This window comes from Parasteatoda tepidariorum, chromosome 10 (genome assembly GCF_982258835.1).
Source record: "Parasteatoda tepidariorum strain Cologne lab strain chromosome 10, Ptep-v5.0, whole genome shotgun sequence".
In the NCBI taxonomy this organism is placed as follows: Eukaryota; Metazoa; Arthropoda; class Arachnida; order Araneae; family Theridiidae; genus Parasteatoda; species Parasteatoda tepidariorum.
This window is the reverse complement of record NC_141764.1, coordinates 96,577,121-96,598,438: the sequence shown is the minus strand read 5'-3', so window position 1 is coordinate 96,598,438 and position 21,318 is coordinate 96,577,121. Positions and strand designations below refer to the sequence as shown.

Sequence of the window (21,318 nt, the reverse complement as noted above, 5' to 3'; positions counted from 1 at the left end):
TTTGATTTCTTTGACTCATTTTTTTACTATTACATGATTTAATGCCAGTAAAACACAAATATTAGAAATATGCTATTGAATATATTATTTGCCACAAAAAAGAATTTTTAAGAAATAATAATGCATTTAAAGTTTCAACGATCATCAAAAATATTATACTGTGAAACCTCTCGGTAGCTACCAGTCTCCGTTGCACAGTAAAATGGTTGTTGGTGAATGTTCTTAGAGGTTAACTTAATTGACTTCAAAAATTTCATCGAAGGTACATAATTTTTTGCACAAGATTTTAATTTTAGTCAGCGTCATTTTCTTGGTGTGGAAATACCACTTCCGTTGGTGTTACGAAAAGATTTATCGATGAATAAAATTTAGCTTCTATAAAATTTATCCCAACTGCTGTAATTATATGTAAAAACAAATTTACCAATTATGAATAATAAAGATATTTTAGATAAATAAACAATTATGTTTATTATTTAAGGAGAAGAGGTTTATTTGAGACGCTTTTCGAAAAATAACTTTCTTTTCTAATCTAACTTTCAACTCTAAAAGTAAATCATTGATAGCATTGTCTTTAGATCACTCTGACTGCAACATGAGGTTGTATCATCAAAAAGAGCTCTCTAAATAAGAACCAGACAAATATTTTGAATACATTTTGATCTACTTATTTGTTTTGGTATTTTTTCAAGTTCCTTCACTTGACCTCTTCCTCATTAGGTGCAGAGGTTTTGCACAGTGACTGGGAAAGATTTTAATGGTCTCTCCCAAAGGTCTTCTATCTGCAGTCTATCGAATGCATTGGAATATTATGCATGTTATTGGAATATTATAGTCTATGGAATATTATGCGCCTCCCAAAAGTGGTCAATACATAGGTTTTACTGTATAATGCCAACTTTTGCTCACTTTGGCCTAACTATTTTATTTCTCTGAGATTAAAAGCATTCAATAAATAAAGCTAATGCACCACCTCATTCAGGTTATTTTACTGAAAATATTTAAAATAAAGCTGAACTATTGGTACAAATTGGCCACAAAATTTTAGCTTGCTTAAAAAGATTTTGAATTAAATGTCATATAGTTATAAAAAATCATTTTAACAATGAAAGTAAAGCTAATTTGGATATTAAATCTTCCTTATAGATAGACAAAGATTATAAACAAAGTTTGCAGCTTGGGAAAAGCTACTTTGTCACATTGCAGCCTTGGGCAAAAATTACCCCAAGATATCAGTTAGAAGCGAAATACTAGAACAATTAATTTCATAAATAAAACAAACATAAAATCAGTACAATGCATTAAGTTTTTATGAAACTGCAAAATATAATTTTTCTACAAAATAACAATGCAACATTTATTTTTCAATACCTGGATCTTTATTTTTGAAACAAAAAACAGGCAAACAATTGATTTATAAGATTTCTTTTTTTCACATACCCGTCGAAATTTTGAAGGAGGAACAATTATCACAGTCATGAAAAACATGTCAATAGGAACACCAGAATAACTTTCAGGCACATCTAAAAGTTTGTAGATGTGTTTGAGAAAAATTTTGTCATTCTTCCATAATAGCAGTAAATGTTTCCTGGCTTCTTCAGCAGTAAATTCTTTAGTAAGATATTCATTAGCTCCACTATAAGAAAAACAAAGAATTAATAAATATGCTGTTTATATTTTCATTATTTAAATTCAGAGGTGCCAATTTTCCAATTACGATGAAATTATGATGGAATCATCACAAATCGAACACACCATAAAGTGTTAACTCAAATTCAAACACAGCAATAACATCAAATTAAAAATTTCGAACCACCATCAAATGATGCAAAATTACGAGTGAATTGTTACAAACCAAAATCATCAAAGAGTGATAACTCAAAAACAAAATTTGATGGTTATAATAATGTCCTATTGAAAATATCAGGATTAGAAAAACCACATTAAGTGAGTCGAAAATATTATACATAACTGCTGATATACTATCAACGTTAAATTATGATGGAATTGTCACAAATCCAACACTGCGTAAGAAATTATGGATCAAATTTTAAATTTGCTTATCGTAAAAACGTATTAAGTATATAGGAAATAATTATTTAAAAAAAAAACTAACGAAAGCAGCATAATTTCCAAACGTAACAGCAATCCCCATGCGTCTTGCGGGTTTTTAAGAACAAATTTAATTGAGTTAATTGAATGTATCAAACCTTGGTAATAGAGGAAAAATTAATAATTTATAAGAGTTCATATAACACTATTTATTCCAATAATTTTTAATAAAGAATAAAAATAAACAGTCTGAAGTTCATCCATCTTTCTATCTGTTATGGATTCTGCAACCAAAAACCTTTTTCCAGTTAAAAGTTTTTTAAGTCACAAAACCATGCCAGGCTACAGTTTTGCAAAATTTGACTAAATGGTCAAATAGAGGAAAACAAAACTATTGCATGAGGAATGTGTTGGATGAGGAAATGTTAGAGCAAAGATAGCATGATTGGCACTTGGCAAATCTTCTTGACTTCTTGACTTTGGCTCAAAAAATCTCAACTTTTCTGATTTTTTGAATTATTTCCTAATTCTTTAAATTTTCCTTGTTTTTTGACTTTCCAGGCAGCGTAGCAACCCCGATAATTAAATGTACAATAGTACATATAACATTAACAAAATTCATATTGTGTAATTTCAAAGTATAAGTCTAAATAATATATCACATTATATAAACAATTTATTATTAAAGAGAAAATCATGCACTACTCAAAAATTTTACTGAGTTACTCTCTTAACATCACTTTACAACTAGAAATTAGGCATATTAAAAAAAAAAACAAAAAAACATTTTGCTATCAAAAATGTTTTTTTTTTTCCCCTTCATTAAGTGAGCAAAAGTATGAAATATGCATGTAAAAAGACGCATTTTAACCAGCAGTCTTCTCTGCACAATGAAACCGGCTTTGCCATGTCTTTAGATAGGGAAATAGTAAATTGGGAAGAAAATACTCCAATTTTTCCCATTTACTAAAACACCAGTGGGTTAATTAAAGCAAAAATGTTTAGGGGTGTTTTGAAAACACATAATAATTAGGAGCATCAAGACAAATAATGAAAAAAATATTTTGAATCAGGACAACTACAAACCCAACAATCATATCAAAGAATTACGAGAAGTATTTTTACTCATGTTTAATTTAATACATGAACTATATGTTGTGTATTATTAAACAGTGATCTTGAATAACAATTTAGCGTCGTCAAGTTTTGCAAATCTATTTTTTAGGAAACAAAAACAAAAATTTAACAGAATGAAAGAAATATTTTAAGATTTAAAATTTACCGAGTCCCTCCAATTCCAGGTCTTTTGCCACTATCAGTGAAAACAAATCTGTTATTGTTTCGTGTGATTTTTCTCTGTGGCTGTTTGCAGTAAGGACAATTTCCTTTGGCCCCCATCATGTGCTGTTTCACAAAAGATTTTACAATATTTCTCCTGCATTCTACAACACTCTTGACATACAGATTTGCATCAACAGAGTCAGCATCTAATAGGGAAAACAATTTTTATAATAAATAGAAATATTTTTAACGAAAACATCTTTCATACTAATATACATATTAGAGAAGAAAATAAAAGAATGCACATTTCAGAGCTCGAAATTAGCAGTGGTCTGGGAGCACTAAAATTTGACTAAAATAATTATCACTGGTCCAAAATAGCCATGCTATATTGGTTTTTCAGAGCTATGCAATTGCATTTGGTAAAGACACTGGAGAGCTAGGCAGGGGTCTGTCCAGACATTTTGTGAAAGGTCCGTTTTTCGTGAAATTGTGAAAAAATTACTCACATTCTTTCAACTCCAGACATTTTGTGAAAGGTCCGTTTTTCGTGAAATTGTGAAAAAATTACTCACATTCTTTCAACCAGGGTCCGCTTTTATGAATTTGTGCAAATAGGGTTCGTTATTGCAAAAAAAAACTTTTTCAAGGAGTTTTTAAATTGTAAAGATATACAAGATTATGCTCAACACTGTAAAATTATAATTAAAAAAATTAATTTTAAAAAATTAACAACAATTGCTGCTTCTAAATTAGAGATGCAACATACAAATATTTGGTATTTAGCTTATACTGCTGAACACAGAATATTAATTTCGGGCGAATAATGGAAGAATCGTCTGCCGAAGACAAAACTTAATTCGTTTACATCCATCTTTCTTGTTTTCTGCCCTGGAAAGGGTTTATTCGATTAACAAAATAATAATGAAGATAAACATATTTGTGAAGGGTCCGATTAAAAGAAAAATCATCTTGTGAAGGGTCTGTTTTTAAGTTAAAATATTTTGCGAAGGGTCCATTTTTATGAAAAGATATTTTGTGAAGGATCCGTTAACGGACCCAAATTTCTTCTAAACAGACCCCTGCTAGGGGTTGTGAGTTTGATCCTTGCAGCTGACTAAATTGGCTGGTATATGCAGCAAGGTTTATGCTAAATCTGTCTTGGCTGACAGTCCTTGAATTGATTCAGACTTTGTCCATGTTGTTTGAATGTGAGCAAACTTATGTGAAATTCCTGCCTCTGGGCTTTTAATGGATAGAGCCCTGAAAAACAAAACTATGTGCTTGGCTACAATTGGGTGGAGTGCTTAGATTTTTTTTATCTGTGTTCTTGTCACATAGTCTGTTTCATCACATGTGTGAACATTACACCTCCAATGTATTGTAATTTTTCATGTAAATTTTCCTAATCAGTTTTATTATTTTTTTAATACATGTAAACCATGTTGATACATGTAAACCGACCAATGAAAACATGTATGGAATAAAATCTCTTTGTTACTGATCTTTTGGACAAGTGACGAAAGTGTTTTAATTCCTACCATGCTATATGCATTATTTCATCACTAATGCTTACTCTAAGGAAGGGAGAGTGAATACTAGTCTCAAATATCTTCAGGGTTCAATTTAAAATATCTTGAGTCCCATTTTATGCAGGGTTTTATTGGGTGGGCCCACCTTGAAAAAACCCACTTGGAACGATAAGTGGGTTTTTTCAAAAAAAAAAACTTTTTTTTTTTTACTAAAACTTATTGTTTCACATTTATTTTTATATAATTTATTGTGCAGCATAAATTTGTCAAATAGAGTTGCATGATTTATATGATGAAGTTTTTAATATTAGTAAAGTAAAAGAAACTCAAATATTCATATAATTTTTACAGTAGGTGCTATTGAAAACTTCAAGTGGGTTTTTTTAAAAAAGTAATATTTTAATGATATTAAATCAAATAAAAATTTAAATAATATAGTCTGAAAAGATCAATTTTTCAAATACAGTTGCATGCTTTATATATTAATAAACAGGTAATATAATACATACAGGTAATATAATATATTAAAAAAAATTGAAAGGAAAAAATTTTTTTCTTTTTTTACCAAGTGATACATTAACAAATTTAAACAGTTTTATTTTCTAAATTTAAAAAAAAAAAGCTAAAACTTTTTATAAGAGAACTTTTTAAAATTATTTATCTAAAAATGAAATCCTTTTCCTAGGGTTAATTATTTGAAAACAAATGGGACAAGTAACTGATACTCTTTATAATTATACGTAGTTTTAATTTCACTTTCTATTAATCTTATTATAGAAACATGTAAGACCATTAAATATTTATTTCAGTTTTTTATTTAACTCAAGTCAGAAGAAATTTTAGTTTTTACTGATTATAAATATTTACAGATTATAATTTTATAATAGGTAATATCCATATGTTTAATAAATATAGTAAATAAATGCGTGTGAAAACAAAATGATTAATAAACTTGTACCCTTTATATTACTGCATTTATATTTTATAATTCTTGAGTTAAAAAATTATGAAACGTAATGTACTTAAAAATAAAGAAGATTCAAATATGTATTAGTGATAATGCTTTATTTAAACATAATATAAAATACATATAACCAGGGTTCCCCAAGTGGGCCCACTTTGAAAAAACCCATTTGGTAGTTTTTTTCACAAATTGTTTTTTTTTTTTTTAAATTTGGTTCAAAAAGAAGTATCTCCTAATACTATCATTGGACATATCGTTGAAGTTAACAAATATTTTAGAAATGTGTATCAAGCACATGGATGGGCAAATGAAAAAAACTATTTGATGACCAAATGATACTAGGTGGAATTCATATTGTGAGCGCGTAAAAACTTTTGCCAATAATTACCATAAATATGAAGAGTTTGTTCTTGAACAATTTTATATGTCAAAAAAATTAAATAATGTTGGGCTTTACCAATAAACTATCAATTGGGAAAAACAGATATCAATTGTTTCTGAACCTTTAAAAAAGCTTCAAGCAGAAAACATTTCAATTTCAGAACCTGTTGAAATATGAATTAACTTACTATCATGTGATGAATTAGAATCCCATAAACATTTTGTTAAAAGATCAGGCTGTTCAGCCACATCATTTATTAGCATATGCATCCTGGATCCCGAAACAAGGGGACAATTTTTAAATGATGAACAAGACCAATTAGCAGAAAGCAGTCTTTCTAAGCATCATCCAGAATTTCTGCCACGTGTTATGGCATCCAAAATTTCCTATCCTGAATACTTACCAAAATCACTAACGCTTGACACTGTTATTGAACAGTTTTCATCAAAAAATAGTGGAAAATTATGGCAAAAAAATAAATAAATAAGTAAATAAATAAATTTCCTAGCTTCCACAAAATTTCTGTCAATTCTTTTTTATTTGCACTCAGCACCAGCATCCTCTGTCTCTATCGAAAGACACTTTTCAACTTTCGGTTTGGTGCAGAGTAAACTTCGAAATAGATTAGGAATAAATAAAGCTACAAAACTCGTAAAAGTGTATTGCCATCTAAGAGAGAAATGTAGACACTTTGAATCTGTTGTATGATAATAATAATAAAGGAAAAAATGGACCCTTTTTTTAAGTTAACTCTTAACATCTGCTGACAATTTTTAACTATTTGGAGAAAGTTTATCACAATTAAAAAACAGTTAAAAATTAAAATAGTACTTTTAAGATTTTTTAAATATTATTTTTAAGATTTTATTTGAATACAATTTATTTTGTTTCTTTCAATCATGTTTAAAAATATTGAAAGCAAACAAAAACAAATTTATTAAGTGATACATTAAACAACAATAAACAAATCTAAAGTTTTATTATCTGATTTTAAAAAAATAAGCTATAACTTTTTATATATGCTTTTTTATAATTTTAAGATTAATTTGTTTTTTGAAACTATAAAGTTAAAATGCATAGATTTATCTAAATATTTGAAAAAAGGGACAAGTAACTGATACTCCTTATAATTATACATAATTTTAATTTCACTTTCTATTAATCGTATTATAAAAACATGGAAGACCATTAAATATTTATTCCAGTTTAATTTTATTACAGGTAAAAGTCAGATGAAATTTTAGTGTTTACTTATACAACACTATTTAATAAATAAAAATATTTTCACAGTAAAATTTATGAGCACTAAATGAAAAAACACAATTTTCCCCAGGTTTTTTCAAATAAAACCCAATTTTCCCCGGGTTTTTTCAATAAAACCCAGACGGGTTGGATTTTTTCAAAAATCGCCGGGTTTTTTCAAACCCTGATTTTATGCAATTTTAAAAGTAATTTTTTAAAAACCTGAGATCCTATTTCAACCAAAAACTTATTCTTTAAAGCAAAAACAAGAAAACAGTCTGGTGAGGTAAAAAATTGAGGCCCGATTCTGGATCTTTACTACTTTGATAAACTTTTTTTTAAAAATACATACTAACTCTAAAAACATTTCAATTACAAATTATACTTCATGATACTTTATGTTTATGTATACATTTTGTTTGCATTCTTACAACTCAACTTGTTATATCATCCCGTTACATTTTCCATAATATGACAACCAATGAGTACACAATAAACACAAATATCAATGATAGTATTAATAAAGTAAACACAGATATGAACAAATAGAGCATAATTTCAGATTTGATTCTAAGCTGAAACTAGAATAAGATTTAACTTTGTAAAAGTATGTTTTATTATGATTTATGCTTTATTTTTATAGAGCTTGTTCATTCAATTAATATTCCAATATAACGTAGTTTTCTTAATAAAAGTATAAATTTTAAGGAATTAGAACAAGCATGATTTTTTACAGAGGAGCTGCCAACTTTCCAAACTAGCTATCAGTAATCAGAAGTAAAATAACACAGAAATATATAGTTAATGCCTATGAAATTCAAATTAACACAACTTTAAGGTGTATTATATTATTTAATTTTAAAAATAATGCATGAGTGAACTATTAAATGTAAAAAGCAATACTTAAATAAAAATACTACATTAAAAATTATACAACACTGAAATTTCATTCTTCATTATAAAATTAAATCAATTACTTGAAATAAATGTTCCAGTTTTTGATAAAAATTAAAACTGGCAATTACTGCCCTTTTCGCATTTTAACCACACATTTGTCGTCCCGCATTCGAATTCACGTGATCATTTTGTGCTTAGCATTTAAGATATGAGTTTCTGTTCTATTAGTTTATGATAAGGAAAGAAGATAAAATTTTACTATAATTTGTTGAAAGGGAGAAAGATGAGATTTGTTTGCTTTTTTCAAAATTTATTTTTTGAACAAATCATTTTTGTTTTTTCATTTATTGTTTAAAGACATTATTGCAAACAACAAAATCTCATAACTCTTGGTAATTATGGAAGAAAAAAAAGATATTTAAAACAGAATATAAAGGAAATTCTTAAAAACCCTCATTTTTATTATTGAACCATAAGGCTGTAATCATGACAACAAAATTGTAGTTATGGATAAATCCTAATGATACATATCTTTGATTGCATGAAATTCCAAAGACCCTAGCAAGAAATTCTTAAATGACCTTAGACCTAATTATTCCATCCATGCCTATTTAATGAATTGAGCCTGCTTTTGATAAACGTACAATTAGAATGCAGCATAAGAATATTTTTAATTTCATTCTAATAACAAATATTAAATAAAATTACCTTTAATTGCATCATTGTATTTAGCATGTAGCTTTGCTTGTATACTCATTAAATTGTCATCAATAGCAGCATTTTCTGTATCATCTACCACTTCAGCCAAGTCATAAACAGTCTTCACCAGCCCCTTATCAAGAGCTTGTAGCTGATATAACAACAAGTGTAGAGCAACAGATGACGCTATCAACCGGTGACAATTAAAACAACTTCCACGAAGTAACTAAACAAATATGAGAAGTTCCAAATAAACTTAATGCTAAAAAAAATATCACACTAACTCAACAATGCATCATTATCACTAATAATTTATATATAGTAACTAAAATTTGAGATTTTACATAACAGTTGGCGAAATTCATGTATACATGATTTTATTACTAAACTCAAAATTATAACAATTCTACTTACTGGATAAGGCAGATTATGACTTTAATTACTTAAAAAATGACAACCCTGTGTTGTGAACCCATAAAAATAATTCAAATAACTGAGAAACTATAAAATGCAGAATCGGGGAGGGGCAACATTAACATAAAGATATAATTATAGAAATGCAAGATAAACTTAGATTCTGTTTGAAAGTTATACAAGAATATAAAGTTCCACGTTATGAAGATGATTACCAATTTTTCTTTTATCCCATACAAGGAATTGTTATTCAGTTCCTTGTATGAGATAAAAGAAAAATAAAATACAATACAATACAAAATAAAAATAAAATACAATACATGTACAATAAAATACAAAAAATATTTAAATTTTTACTGATATTTAACTATAAATATAAGTTCAATTAATATTTCACTATTCATTATATAGTTTTAAGACTATACGGATAAATTATAAAATTAAACGATTAGATATCATGCATAAAGTTAGAGAACAGAACCTTTTATTTATAAACTATAATACAGTGCAACCTCGAAAATCCGGACTGCTGGGGGGTTTGGAAGGTCCGGATTTCCGAAATTTCCGGATTTTAGATACCTTACTTGAATTGATAGAATTATCGAAGTTTCGAATTCACCAGGCCGATTTCGCGATTAATCACGCGTGTGTAGACCTTCGACGTCAATTTTAACATAAATATACTCTTTAAATAATAAATAAAAGACATTAAAAATCAAACTTTCGTCATTTTTCCCCGCAATCGATCGTTTAGATAACATAACATTAGCAATTAAAACTAAAAATATAGGCTTAAAACGCGAGCTGAATTTCAACTTATAACCAAAACAGATGCTTCTGACTGTACCAGCTGATACTAATCCTTTTTTTGTTGGGGGATGAAAGAACTTGTCCTCGCTTCCTAAGCTTCAAGGTTAAGAAAGAACCAGTTTTCTTTCATCACAAGGGGGGAAAACAAGGAGATGGAAGAATTCCTCCTTCTGAGGTGATTCCCCTTCAGGAGGAGGGGGATTCCCCTTTATATTCTTTGTAATCCATACAGAGCTGATAAGAATGACAGGACTTTCCTTATCAGCTATGAGCTTTAATTCATTCCCCACCTCTACCTCTTCATTTACTGCTTCATTGTTGCAAAAGAGTTGTGGGATTCCCCTTCAGGAGAAGGGGATTCCCCTTTATATTCTTTGTTATCCATACAGAGCTGATAAGAATGACTGGAATTTCCTTATCAGCTATGAGCTGTCATTCACACCCCACCTCTACCTCTTCATCTACTGCTTCATTGTTGGAGAAAAGTTGTGGTTTTGCATTAAAATTTTTATTTTAAGCGATTTTTTTAAAATGTTTTCTTTCAAATTTTTTTTTTGAGGAACTGGACGTATGAGTCCGGATTTTAGAGATTTCCGGATTTTCGAGGTGGTACTGTACCAGAATTTTTGCAATCCAAAAAATTTTACTCTCAGGAAATTTTCATTATTAATCTTGCAAAACAGCTTGATGTAGGTTTTAATCATATTTATTTCAACAGCAGTGAAAAATCATAACTTGCAACACACTCATATATTTTGTTTGATATTTTTAGATCCTGAAGATGGTTTAGTTATTAACTCATATTCCCCTATTGTGTAACATTTAGTTTTATTGTATTTTATAAAGTTTAAAGAAAAAATTATACTCTGTTAGAGTGCTTAAATCCTTATACAAACAATATAACAGGGCTGAAATAATTATAAGACAGAATAAGGGGATGATAGTTTTAAATAATACAATCTAATTAATTTCTTCATTTCTTACACAAATGAGGAACTGTCAGGAGTTGGACTGATCATTTTAGGGTGCAAACCAGGGCTGGCAAAAATCAATTTGAAAAAAATTAAATTTATTTTATTTACATTGGATATATATATATATATATATATATATATATATATATATATATATATATATATATATATTTGACATTTACCAACCAAAGCATATGATAAAATGTAGCAATAATACTTATTATTTAAAAACAATACAATAGCTAAAATACTTAATATTTCTAAGTAAAATATAACAAACTAATTACTGAGTAAAACCTTAAACCTTTTGAAGGTCAACATTCTAATGAATTTAAAATAAAGTCAAACAATTTTTTAATTATATATCAAATGAAGAGTAAACTAGTTAGGTAGAATATTCACTGAAAAAAAAAATATTTAAGTCACTTTGAATAGGTAAAGTCTTTCTTCACTGATATACATTCATAGATAATCAACATAAAACTTATTGGGCATAATTCATATATGTTTATTGCTAGCACAATTTATTTGCCATGCAGATGATAGAAAATTATAGAACTTATATGCTACTTTTATCTACATTTTTTTTTAATACAGTGGTTTAAATCCCAGTTATTATTACCTGTTTCCTTATTATTAATTCCCAATTCTTAACTATTCATTTTTTACAGTCTCCTTACATTTACATTCAACTTTCATTATTAATAAAATCAGACTTAAAAAGCGACCATGATTTTAACCAGGATTTATCAAATGAATCATGATTTAAATTAAAATTTGTAAAATCCGAGAATTGAATTTTAACTAACTAGTAGTACAAATTAAGTACGACTAGTATTTGTAATTAATATTACAAGTAATAAAATATATGTTACAAATAACCTGATATAGATGAGTTACAAAAACAGGATTAAATACTGCCACTGGAAGTACTATGTGTCCCGGGTGTCCTGGGCACTGGAAGTAGTTGAGGCGACAAGTGCTACAGAAGTCATCTCGCTCATTTGGACCTTAAATACAAATTAGAAATGCAAATAAGAACATAAATAGAAACGCATATAATATATGAAGAAATGAAATTCCGTAATTTATAGAACTAACTAGCCAAACTATGAATCAAATATAAAAAACTCAGAAATGGTTTTGTATTTTAAGGAAAGATGAAAAGAATAAAGTAAAAATTCTAAAAATTTATAATACATTGTTATTAAAATTTGTGCACAAGAGAAGGATAAACATTTTAAGCACACTTTTAGAGAGATTGTAAAAAGTAGTAAAAAAGAGCATATTTTAAAACATGAGCACTAAGAGCTTGCTATAAAAATATGAGTGAATCTATATTAAAAAATCCCTTTTTTTATTTTATTTTTTTAAGTTCTTAAATTGTTTTGATACAAAGTATTTAAAAGATGCACTAACTATGGTTTACAGGCTCTGACCCATAAATTGTCTTAAATTTTAATAAAACTGGTTTAACTGGTTCAACAACCAAAGTTATCTAGTTCAACCTTTCACAGAGTAATCGATTACAAGTTCAGTTTATAACACTGAGTTCAACATCTGTGAATTTCAGTTAATGAATAATAGTAACAAAGAAAAGAAAAGAAAATTTCTTAAGGCAAAAAAATAGGCAATTATTTTCAGGATCAGGAGACAATTATAAATTAACAATAATTTTTTTAACTCATGTAAAAATGTAACAAATTAACAAGATTTCATGTTAAGAATTCCCTAATTTGATACCTATAAAGTGGCATAATAATTTGTTTTATAAATTTAAAATCAATATTAACAACAAAAAAAGATTTTTTTTATATTTAAAGCAGTTTTTTTCTTATTTTTCTAATGAAATACATAAATTATAATTAATAACATTAAAAAACACTTAATTATATAACATTTAATTTAAAAATTTTTAAAAAGTATTTTTCTCTAAACAAACGCAAAACTAAATTAGTATAACTGAAATATATTTATTAAATTACAAATTATTTCACATAAAACTAATAGATGTTTATATTTTAAAAGCTTTATCTCTCTTTTAATCAATTTTTAGTCTCCTTCTTTAAAAAATTTTCGAGTCTATTTCAAACATCAAATACAAATTTACACATTTTTACCCTCTCAACATTACTCTAGATAAAACCTTTCATATAAATGAGATCAGACTTTAAAGAATCACAGTTTTTAAATATGTAATAAGTGAATAAATTTGTAATTATCCTAAATTTAAAAAAAAAAATAGATCAGAGTCAGGGTCGGATTAACCTATAGGCACACTAGGCACGTGCCTAGGGCCTACAAAATTCAGGGGCCTACAAAAAACTTGGAAGAAAAAAATTTGTTGACAAAAATAATTTAGCTTCAAAAACAACAAGTATATTTTGCACAAAATTATGAAGATACAAATAAAAATATTATATTTTTCGGTAATAAATTATTTTGCAGAATCTTATGATCTAATATATTACTTCTTTGCGATTTTTTGATTCAACGAAATCTTGCATTACGCTGTCGAATTCGAAACTACGCAAAATGTCGTATTCAATAGACATAAGGGCGAGCGATGCCAAACGATCTTGATTCATTGTTGAACGCAAATAATTTTTATCAATTTTAACCTGGAGAAAGATCTTTCTCCTTCTGCATTTGATTCAAGAATCGACAAATATATTCTTAATGCAATATGAATGTCAGGAAAAGTATTAACTGGTTTATCTTTAACAAAGTTATCGATCGAACTAATCATAATGGTATTATCGATATCGACTGCAATATCGGCAGTATGTCGGTATTGCAGATAAAGTTCGATAAACAAATTTGTAAATTAAAATCCATATTAATAAAAATGTAAAAAAAATATGCAAGAAAATTTTAGCCTATATTTTGAAAAGAGGGGAGAAGTGGAGGAAGGAGGGGAGGGCCCAAAAACGGCTATGCCTAGTGCCCACAAAAGGTATAATCCGGCTTTGTGCCTACGGCCTACGAAAGGTATAATCCGGCTCTGAACAGAGTCAATGATTTAAAAAAAAAAAAGATCAATTGATTTAAGTAAAGGATTTTAAAAACAAATAAATTAAGTTCTTTGAATTTTAATTTTAATAATGTCAACTCTACTTGTAACCATGCTTCTTTCGATTAGCTATTTTTATTTCTTTTAAACTTATAATTGTAAAAATATCAATTATATAAACAAAATTTAACTACATTACCACTTTTAAATAGAATATGAATACACTCTGCTATTTCATAATTACATTTTTGTTAAGGCTAGTACCTAATATAGTAATTTATAGTCATTGGGGCAATGACAACTATTCAAAAAAGCTTGTAAATGTGATTAACTGAATTTACAAATATCAAGAATTTCAAAGCAATAAAATGTTTTGTTTTTTTACAGATATAAATAACAATTAATAATCTACTGTCTACCTTTATTTAAACTGTGGGAAAAGACATCAGATATTTATTTAAACAAATATTGCTGAGTAAAACTTTTATCGAGTACAGCTTTTCTTTTCCTTATTAATAGTTTAAAGATAAAAATTTTCTCTGCATTCACCAAAAGTACATAATTCCTACTTTTTACAATAAGTAACGAAAAGGAATAGAATCTATTAAGATTTATAAACTTAACATTACATAAAATTAATGTTATAATTTTGTCTTATAAAGTATATCATTATAGTAAAGAATATTATATTGTTTTAGAATATTATGCTATTAGTTTCTCTTATACTATACTATTACTTCATATATTATACTATACTGTTAATATACTACACGATTACTTTATATTATTACCATACTCTTACTTTTTATTATGTTAAAATATACAAGTCATTTTTTCAACCACACAATGATCAGTTTAAAAAAAAAAAAGTTCTATATAAACCATACCTAAGCGAAGATCATATAAACCTCCATTAGCAGGATGACCAAGACTATCTAATATTTCAGTATTAGTGACCTGCAAAACACTGAGTTTATATATCTCCTCAGTAGACCATGTATCGAATGTGATTCCTCTTATGGTCTTAAAAGTGAATTTTTCCATTGGTGTCTAAAATAGAACATTGTATGAATTACAATAAAGCTTCAAAATAACAAAAATTTTGATAATTAACTTAGTTAATGGTCACAAGATAAAAAAAAAAATTAAGCTGTAAAATGAAACTTTTTTATACGACTGTATAATCTTTCTCAGAGACTAAATGGGCACAACAAAATACACATAAACCCTCTGACTACTCAATTTGTAGACTGAAATTGCTTCAAAACTAGTGCATTTTCCCCTGTTCTTTTTTTTTTTGCACATTTTAAATCTATATATGTTGGAGAATCGAAATATACATTATTTCTTTCCAGAAAAGATTTTTTATGTAGATTTTCATCATGAGAAGCTAAGGTGTCAGAAAAACCAATTTCAGATGTTATAATAAGAAAAAAATTCTTTTTAATAAATTTCAATTGAATTACAGTTAATTTCTATTTACTACATAATATAAAAGAGTAAAATGTATGAAAGTTAAGAAAATATAATGCACTAAGAAAAAAATAGAAATGTAGTTTGATAGTATAGAGTTCCTAACAGGGTTCAAGGCAGTCCAGCTTAATTTCAATATTAGTACGAATTTATAAAAAAATAATGGATTTTTTTAATAATCACTTCACGTGGCTTTTTCCTCATTTGGTTGACCCGACTGTGTAATTGCCCATACGTAAATTATTATTGTATGTGATACATATGTAATTTTAAATAGGTAGGTGATTTGTTGTTTACTGTCTTTCACTAATTTTTTTCTATTTTTTCAACTAAGGTTTTGAAATATACAGAGCCTAGCATACTGTTCAGTTCTTATTTTATGCATCACTCATCTTCTTCACCTTTGGAATTACTTTTCATGGAAATGCACTATTGTGAGCAAAAATCAAGATGCTGTGATCATTTTCAATGAGGTCTCGATATCATCAGAACATTACAAAACTAGCTTAGAAAACTATGAATTAAAAGTGTGTAATGCACAACAAGTTTACCTGCGAAGCCTTTTAAATGTTTTGCTATAAAGGCAAATCTTTGCTTCAACTTTTGTTGATCCTCGAAATGATACGCAATTATAGATAATACGCAATTATATTACAAGCTCTGCTTGCTTAATCAGTGTTTTCACTACAGCGCGAGAACGCGAGAATCTCGCATATTTTTTTATATTCTCGCTTTAAAATATGATAACCGCGAGAAATTCGCGCATTCTATAAAACAATTTCAAAATTCGCGAATTTCTCGCTTTTTGAAAAAATTTTCTCATTTGCGCCATTTAGAATAAAATCCGTTTCACTTTTCTTCCTGGATCTTTTATTATTTTCAACATCTGCCCCATTATCTAGCTTCCCTATTTACCAGTATTGTTCAGAACCTTTAAGAACAACAGAACACCATCCTTCCGAACCACGGAACCTCTTTCAGAATGCATTTCTCTGCAACCACGTGTTTACCGTAGGTAAGGTTTCTTCATGTAAGACGTTCAAATTTTTTGCTCGTTAATGTAAGATGGACAAATACCTTGTAAAGCCAATATCTTCTACTCCGAAACGGACAAATGAAAATGAAACAAATGTGGGTAGAAACGATCAAAACGAAACAAATACGCATTTGAGCAACCTAATGAGAATAGCTGATGAAAAAGTAAATGTAGAACATTTTCCATATGATGATGCAGCAAAAATATTCAATGCTTTAAAAATTAGAAGATGTTAAAAATGCATTATAATTAAAGAAATTATTTTTTTTTCCAAGTCTCTTTGTGTTGTTTTTTTTTTTTTTTTTTTTTTTTTTTTTTTATATAATTTTTGAGATCTCACCCTGTTTTTGAGAAAGGGTGAGAAATTCTCACCCATTTTTTTTCTGAGATGAAAACACTGTTAATTAAGTGTAGGAAAGAAATCTCAACAACAACAAGCAAGTATGGGCCTAATCCTAGAATAGATTACACCGTGTATTGGCGATGTTAAGAAAGATGATAAAAATTGCAATCTGTAGTTGTAGATCTAGCGAGATTCGGTGGGTTATTTCTATTTTATATAACCAAATTTTCAGTTTACGGCTACCAATGTTCAACTCCATAGCCTTGTAATTTTGAGCCAAATCCAAAAAATTTATTAAGATAGGTAAATTTTGAAAGTACTTAAATTATAAAAAAGTTGACTTTCATTCATAAACACATCGAGGAATTATGAATAATATTTAAAAAGAAAAAAGCGGAATAAAAAAAACCAAATACATAAATCGTATCGGAATAGCTATTTAAGTAATAAAGTACATTAAATTTAAATAATATTACCCTTTGTTATTTCACTTTGAATAAAAGTTTCATGCTATAACATGTCCAAATTCAAAACATACACACATGTTAAAATTCTAGTTTCACTATGAATGAAAGTTGTAGTTTATAATATTTCTATAACTGATTTGTTTCTTATTTCTGCGTGATTTGTTTTCGAAATAATGCGCAAGGTTCGTCCGTCAAAACGACAAAGAGTCCAACTGAACAATTTAAGAAAAAACGCGAAAAGCAGAGCACAGTGAATACTTTTTGACATAAAAATAAAAACGAAGTATTTTCAGGATCAAGGATGCCTTCATTGATTTCAATTATAAATAAAACTGATTTTCAGTTTCTTTAATAATCATAATACAGAATAAATAAGCTAATAAGCCTTATAATGCATCGTTTCTCTTGCCCTATTTCTTAGCCAAGCAAAATGTACTAATAACTATTTTCAAACGTATGAAACAAATATAATGACATAAATAAATGCCAATTCCTTATTGTTTGTGGGAATTCTCATTATAAAGATGCAAGTTATCCAGAAAACAAACTGAAGATAGAAATTCTTTTCATTGCTTGTCTTCGACTACACGTTTAACCGAAAAAATAATAAATGGTTTAAAAATTTAAGCATTTCAGTAGTTCAACTTTGGTTTTAAACAACCAGATACAAAGAAAATTTCACTTCTCCTTACAGTCTGATAGATAAGCTGTTTATTTAAATATATATTTTATTTGCTGCTTATACAGAAACATCATAAAAAACACTAAATGAACATTCGTTATAATATTGAATGGGCAAAAACAAAAGGAACTTGCTAAAAAATGTGTTTGAAGTTTCTTCCGCCGATTGCAATGCAACTCATAGAATTTCGAATATTGTAGAATAATTCAGACTGACCTGGAATTTCACCAACAGCAACTTTGATTCTTGCATGCATGTTATATAGCTTCAAGCGAACATTTCATTCCTTTGCAATGCGATTTCGAGTCGTTAAAATACCCTCTAACCGATTAGAAGTTTTGAAACATTTAACTGAGATAATTTGTGTACATGGGGGAAGATAAAAAACATATGTTAACAATGGCAATACATTTTAAGAATAATGCGCTTTTTTATTTATTTAGTAGCAAAATGTTAAATAATTATATTCACTGAGTGCATGACACGATACCCTTTAAAATTCGTAACCAAATACAAAATCAAATAAAAATATTTTTATTCCCTTTTTATTTATAAAAAATAGTGAATAGAAAATTATTTTCTTATGCAATATTATTTTAAAAATTAAAATGTGTATTCAATGTTTAATATTAATATAACAAAGAAAAGTTGTTGTACTCGTAACGAAGTCCGGCTTCATCATAAAACATCACTTGCTCTTGTGACTTCAACGGTATATGTTGACTGTATGGTAACCGTATAGTATATGTACATTAAAACAATTATGTAAATAGTCTTCGTATAAAGAAATGAGATAGCGAAAATTCATAGACTGAATGTTTAATTTCAGTTTACCTTTAGTTATTTTTTATTTATGTGTAAAGAGATGTTAAAAAAGATATCATTTAGAATAATTATCGAAACTAACGACAATAAAATTTAAGAACAGACCCATCTAGAAATACGAAGAGTTTATCTTTTGTGATGTATTTGATTTAATATCTAGTATCTCAATTTACATAATTCGAATTTATTAAGTATTAGCTGTAAAACAAATATTTTAAAAATATTTTTAAGTAGTAATTTATCAGAATGATAACGCTACATTTTGTTCTTACATACAATTTATATTTTTCAAATATTGTCAGCTTTTTAAAATTTATGAAATGATTTGAGATTTTTAATATGCATGGTTTTCCTTTACTTTTATTTTTTACATGCGAAAATGTCCTTGTATTTTATTACAGAAACAAAATGCCTTTATTTTGAGTTTATAAATAGTTGATGAGCAAAAGAAATATTGTCGTTTTAAATTGTCCCCTTTTAAACTATTTCAACAAATTATACTCTTCTAAAAGAAATACTTGATTTTATGTGAGATGTTTGGAGCAGATTACTCGAATTTATAAAAATAAACATGAACCAGTATTTCGTTCCTTCTTTATTTTTTTCTCTATAGTAGTTCCTGCGATCCGGAGTTCGATCCCCGACTTCGTTAAGTCCCACGGAGTACATGTGATATACGTAATCGTAAAATCTGTAGAACCAAAAGACCTATGGTCGGTCTCTGATCAGTACCATGGGCACTGGGATCTGGAAAAAAATTCCTTAACTTTCGATGTCTAAAATGAGGAAGAAAATTGGATCTAATCTAAATTGAGTCTAAATTGAGGAATTGAAACTATGTCTAAATTGAGGATGTGGACTCTCAAAATTGTGATGGCATGTCTTCGGATCATGCTCAGGGATATTTCCCAGACCGACGCCAATAGCCCATTGTGAAGCTCTAGTGCAACGTAAATAAAGTAAAAAAATGAGGCAGGTAGATACCTGTCTCATTTTTTTAATATTTTATTAGAGTTTTTTTTAAAAGTTTAAACTTCATTATGGTGTGGTAACCTCCTCTTCATTATTATTGCTTTGTGTCTGTAAAGTTCATATTTTGATATAGACTAACTAAATTAAATTTCTCGATCAGTTTAAAAATCTTAGATTTATTTAGTAAAAATAAGAAAGCAGTGGGTGATTAGTAACGGAAGTGATTGGTACCTCAAAGTACCCTACACATTTTATATGGAAATAAGGTCCCACGAGATTTGTTTGAAATTTTTATATCTTGTAGTTGAAATCCACCTGGTCTAAAATCTTTATGAACCCGATTTCAAATGATGAACGGATATTGAGAAATGGATGGTTAAACTTCCATGTCAACGTAGCTTTTAAGAGTAATTTCAAATTAGTCAGTCATTCGAAGCAATTCAAAGCTCCGTATCTCAAAAACTGTATTTTTTTAACATTGAGTCCTTTAGAATTTTTGTTCAGGAGGATTTAAACTACAACGCATGAAAATTTCAGTCAATCCGACTGAGATCCTATTGCTATCTAAAATGTCTGGGGTTCTTTTTCGACTAAAGATAAAGGGAAATTCCTTGGTAAATGACGTAGCATTTTGATGGGTTTTCTTATTTTTAAACACTCTTTATCATTGATAAATATTTAATAATTTTTTTAAAAAGTTAAAATTTATTTTTTAAACAGCCTAATTTTATTATGCATCTGAGAAAAAGGAAAGAAAATAATAAAAGTTTCATTTAAAATAAAAATATAACACGGTGACTGACGTTACAAAGAAAGGACGTGGTGCAAAGTAATATATTTTTATTTTGAAATTCCTCTTCTTCTATAAGCAATAATAGGATTATTTTTTGAAATATTTTTAAAAAAAACTTCAAATGAGCAGGAAACATTGAAAGTACACATGAAATGTCGCATAGTGATAAATAGAGAAATAGCTCTAGTTGACTTATGATACAATTTTCATGTGACTACAACATGTTACAAACATGACTACATCATGTTACAAACAAATGTGAAATGCAAACAAACTAATCGTGATCGTAACTCTCGAATGGATGGTGATTCGAATTCAACAATAATTACACAAATTGTAATAATAAAAAGGATTTTATTTCATTGTGGTTCAGTGGTTAAATCCAAACTGAAACTTAAGAAGTGAAGAAAAAATAATAAGAAAATTGTTTGCGCTCAGCGCCATCTGTTATTATAAATACTCAACAC

At 28.0% G+C, this 21,318-nt stretch overlaps 1 protein-coding gene across 2 annotated transcripts in view; it reads right to left on the bottom strand.

Annotated features, from left to right (window-relative positions):
• Positions 1-17,714, bottom strand: part of Polr1A (RNA polymerase I subunit RpI1) — a 68,296-nt gene extending 50,582 nt beyond the window's left edge. Inside the window, exons 1-6 of one of the 2 annotated variants that reach the window (XM_087153437.1) lie at positions 17,589-17,714; positions 15,148-15,310; positions 12,130-12,257; positions 9,059-9,275; positions 3,335-3,539; positions 1,441-1,636 (exon numbers count right to left, since the gene is read on the bottom strand). In XM_087153437.1, coding sequence (XP_087009563.1) covers positions 1,441-1,636; positions 3,335-3,539; positions 9,059-9,275; positions 12,130-12,257; positions 15,148-15,304 — 903 coding nt within the window. In that variant the 5' untranslated portion in view covers positions 15,305-15,310; positions 17,589-17,714. Of the gene's footprint in view, positions 1-1,440; positions 1,637-3,334; positions 3,540-9,058; positions 9,276-12,129; positions 12,258-15,147; positions 16,401-17,167 lie in introns of both variants that reach the window. The other variant, XM_087153438.1, reaches the window with a different exon arrangement.
• Positions 17,715-21,318: the final 3,604 nt, after the last annotated feature.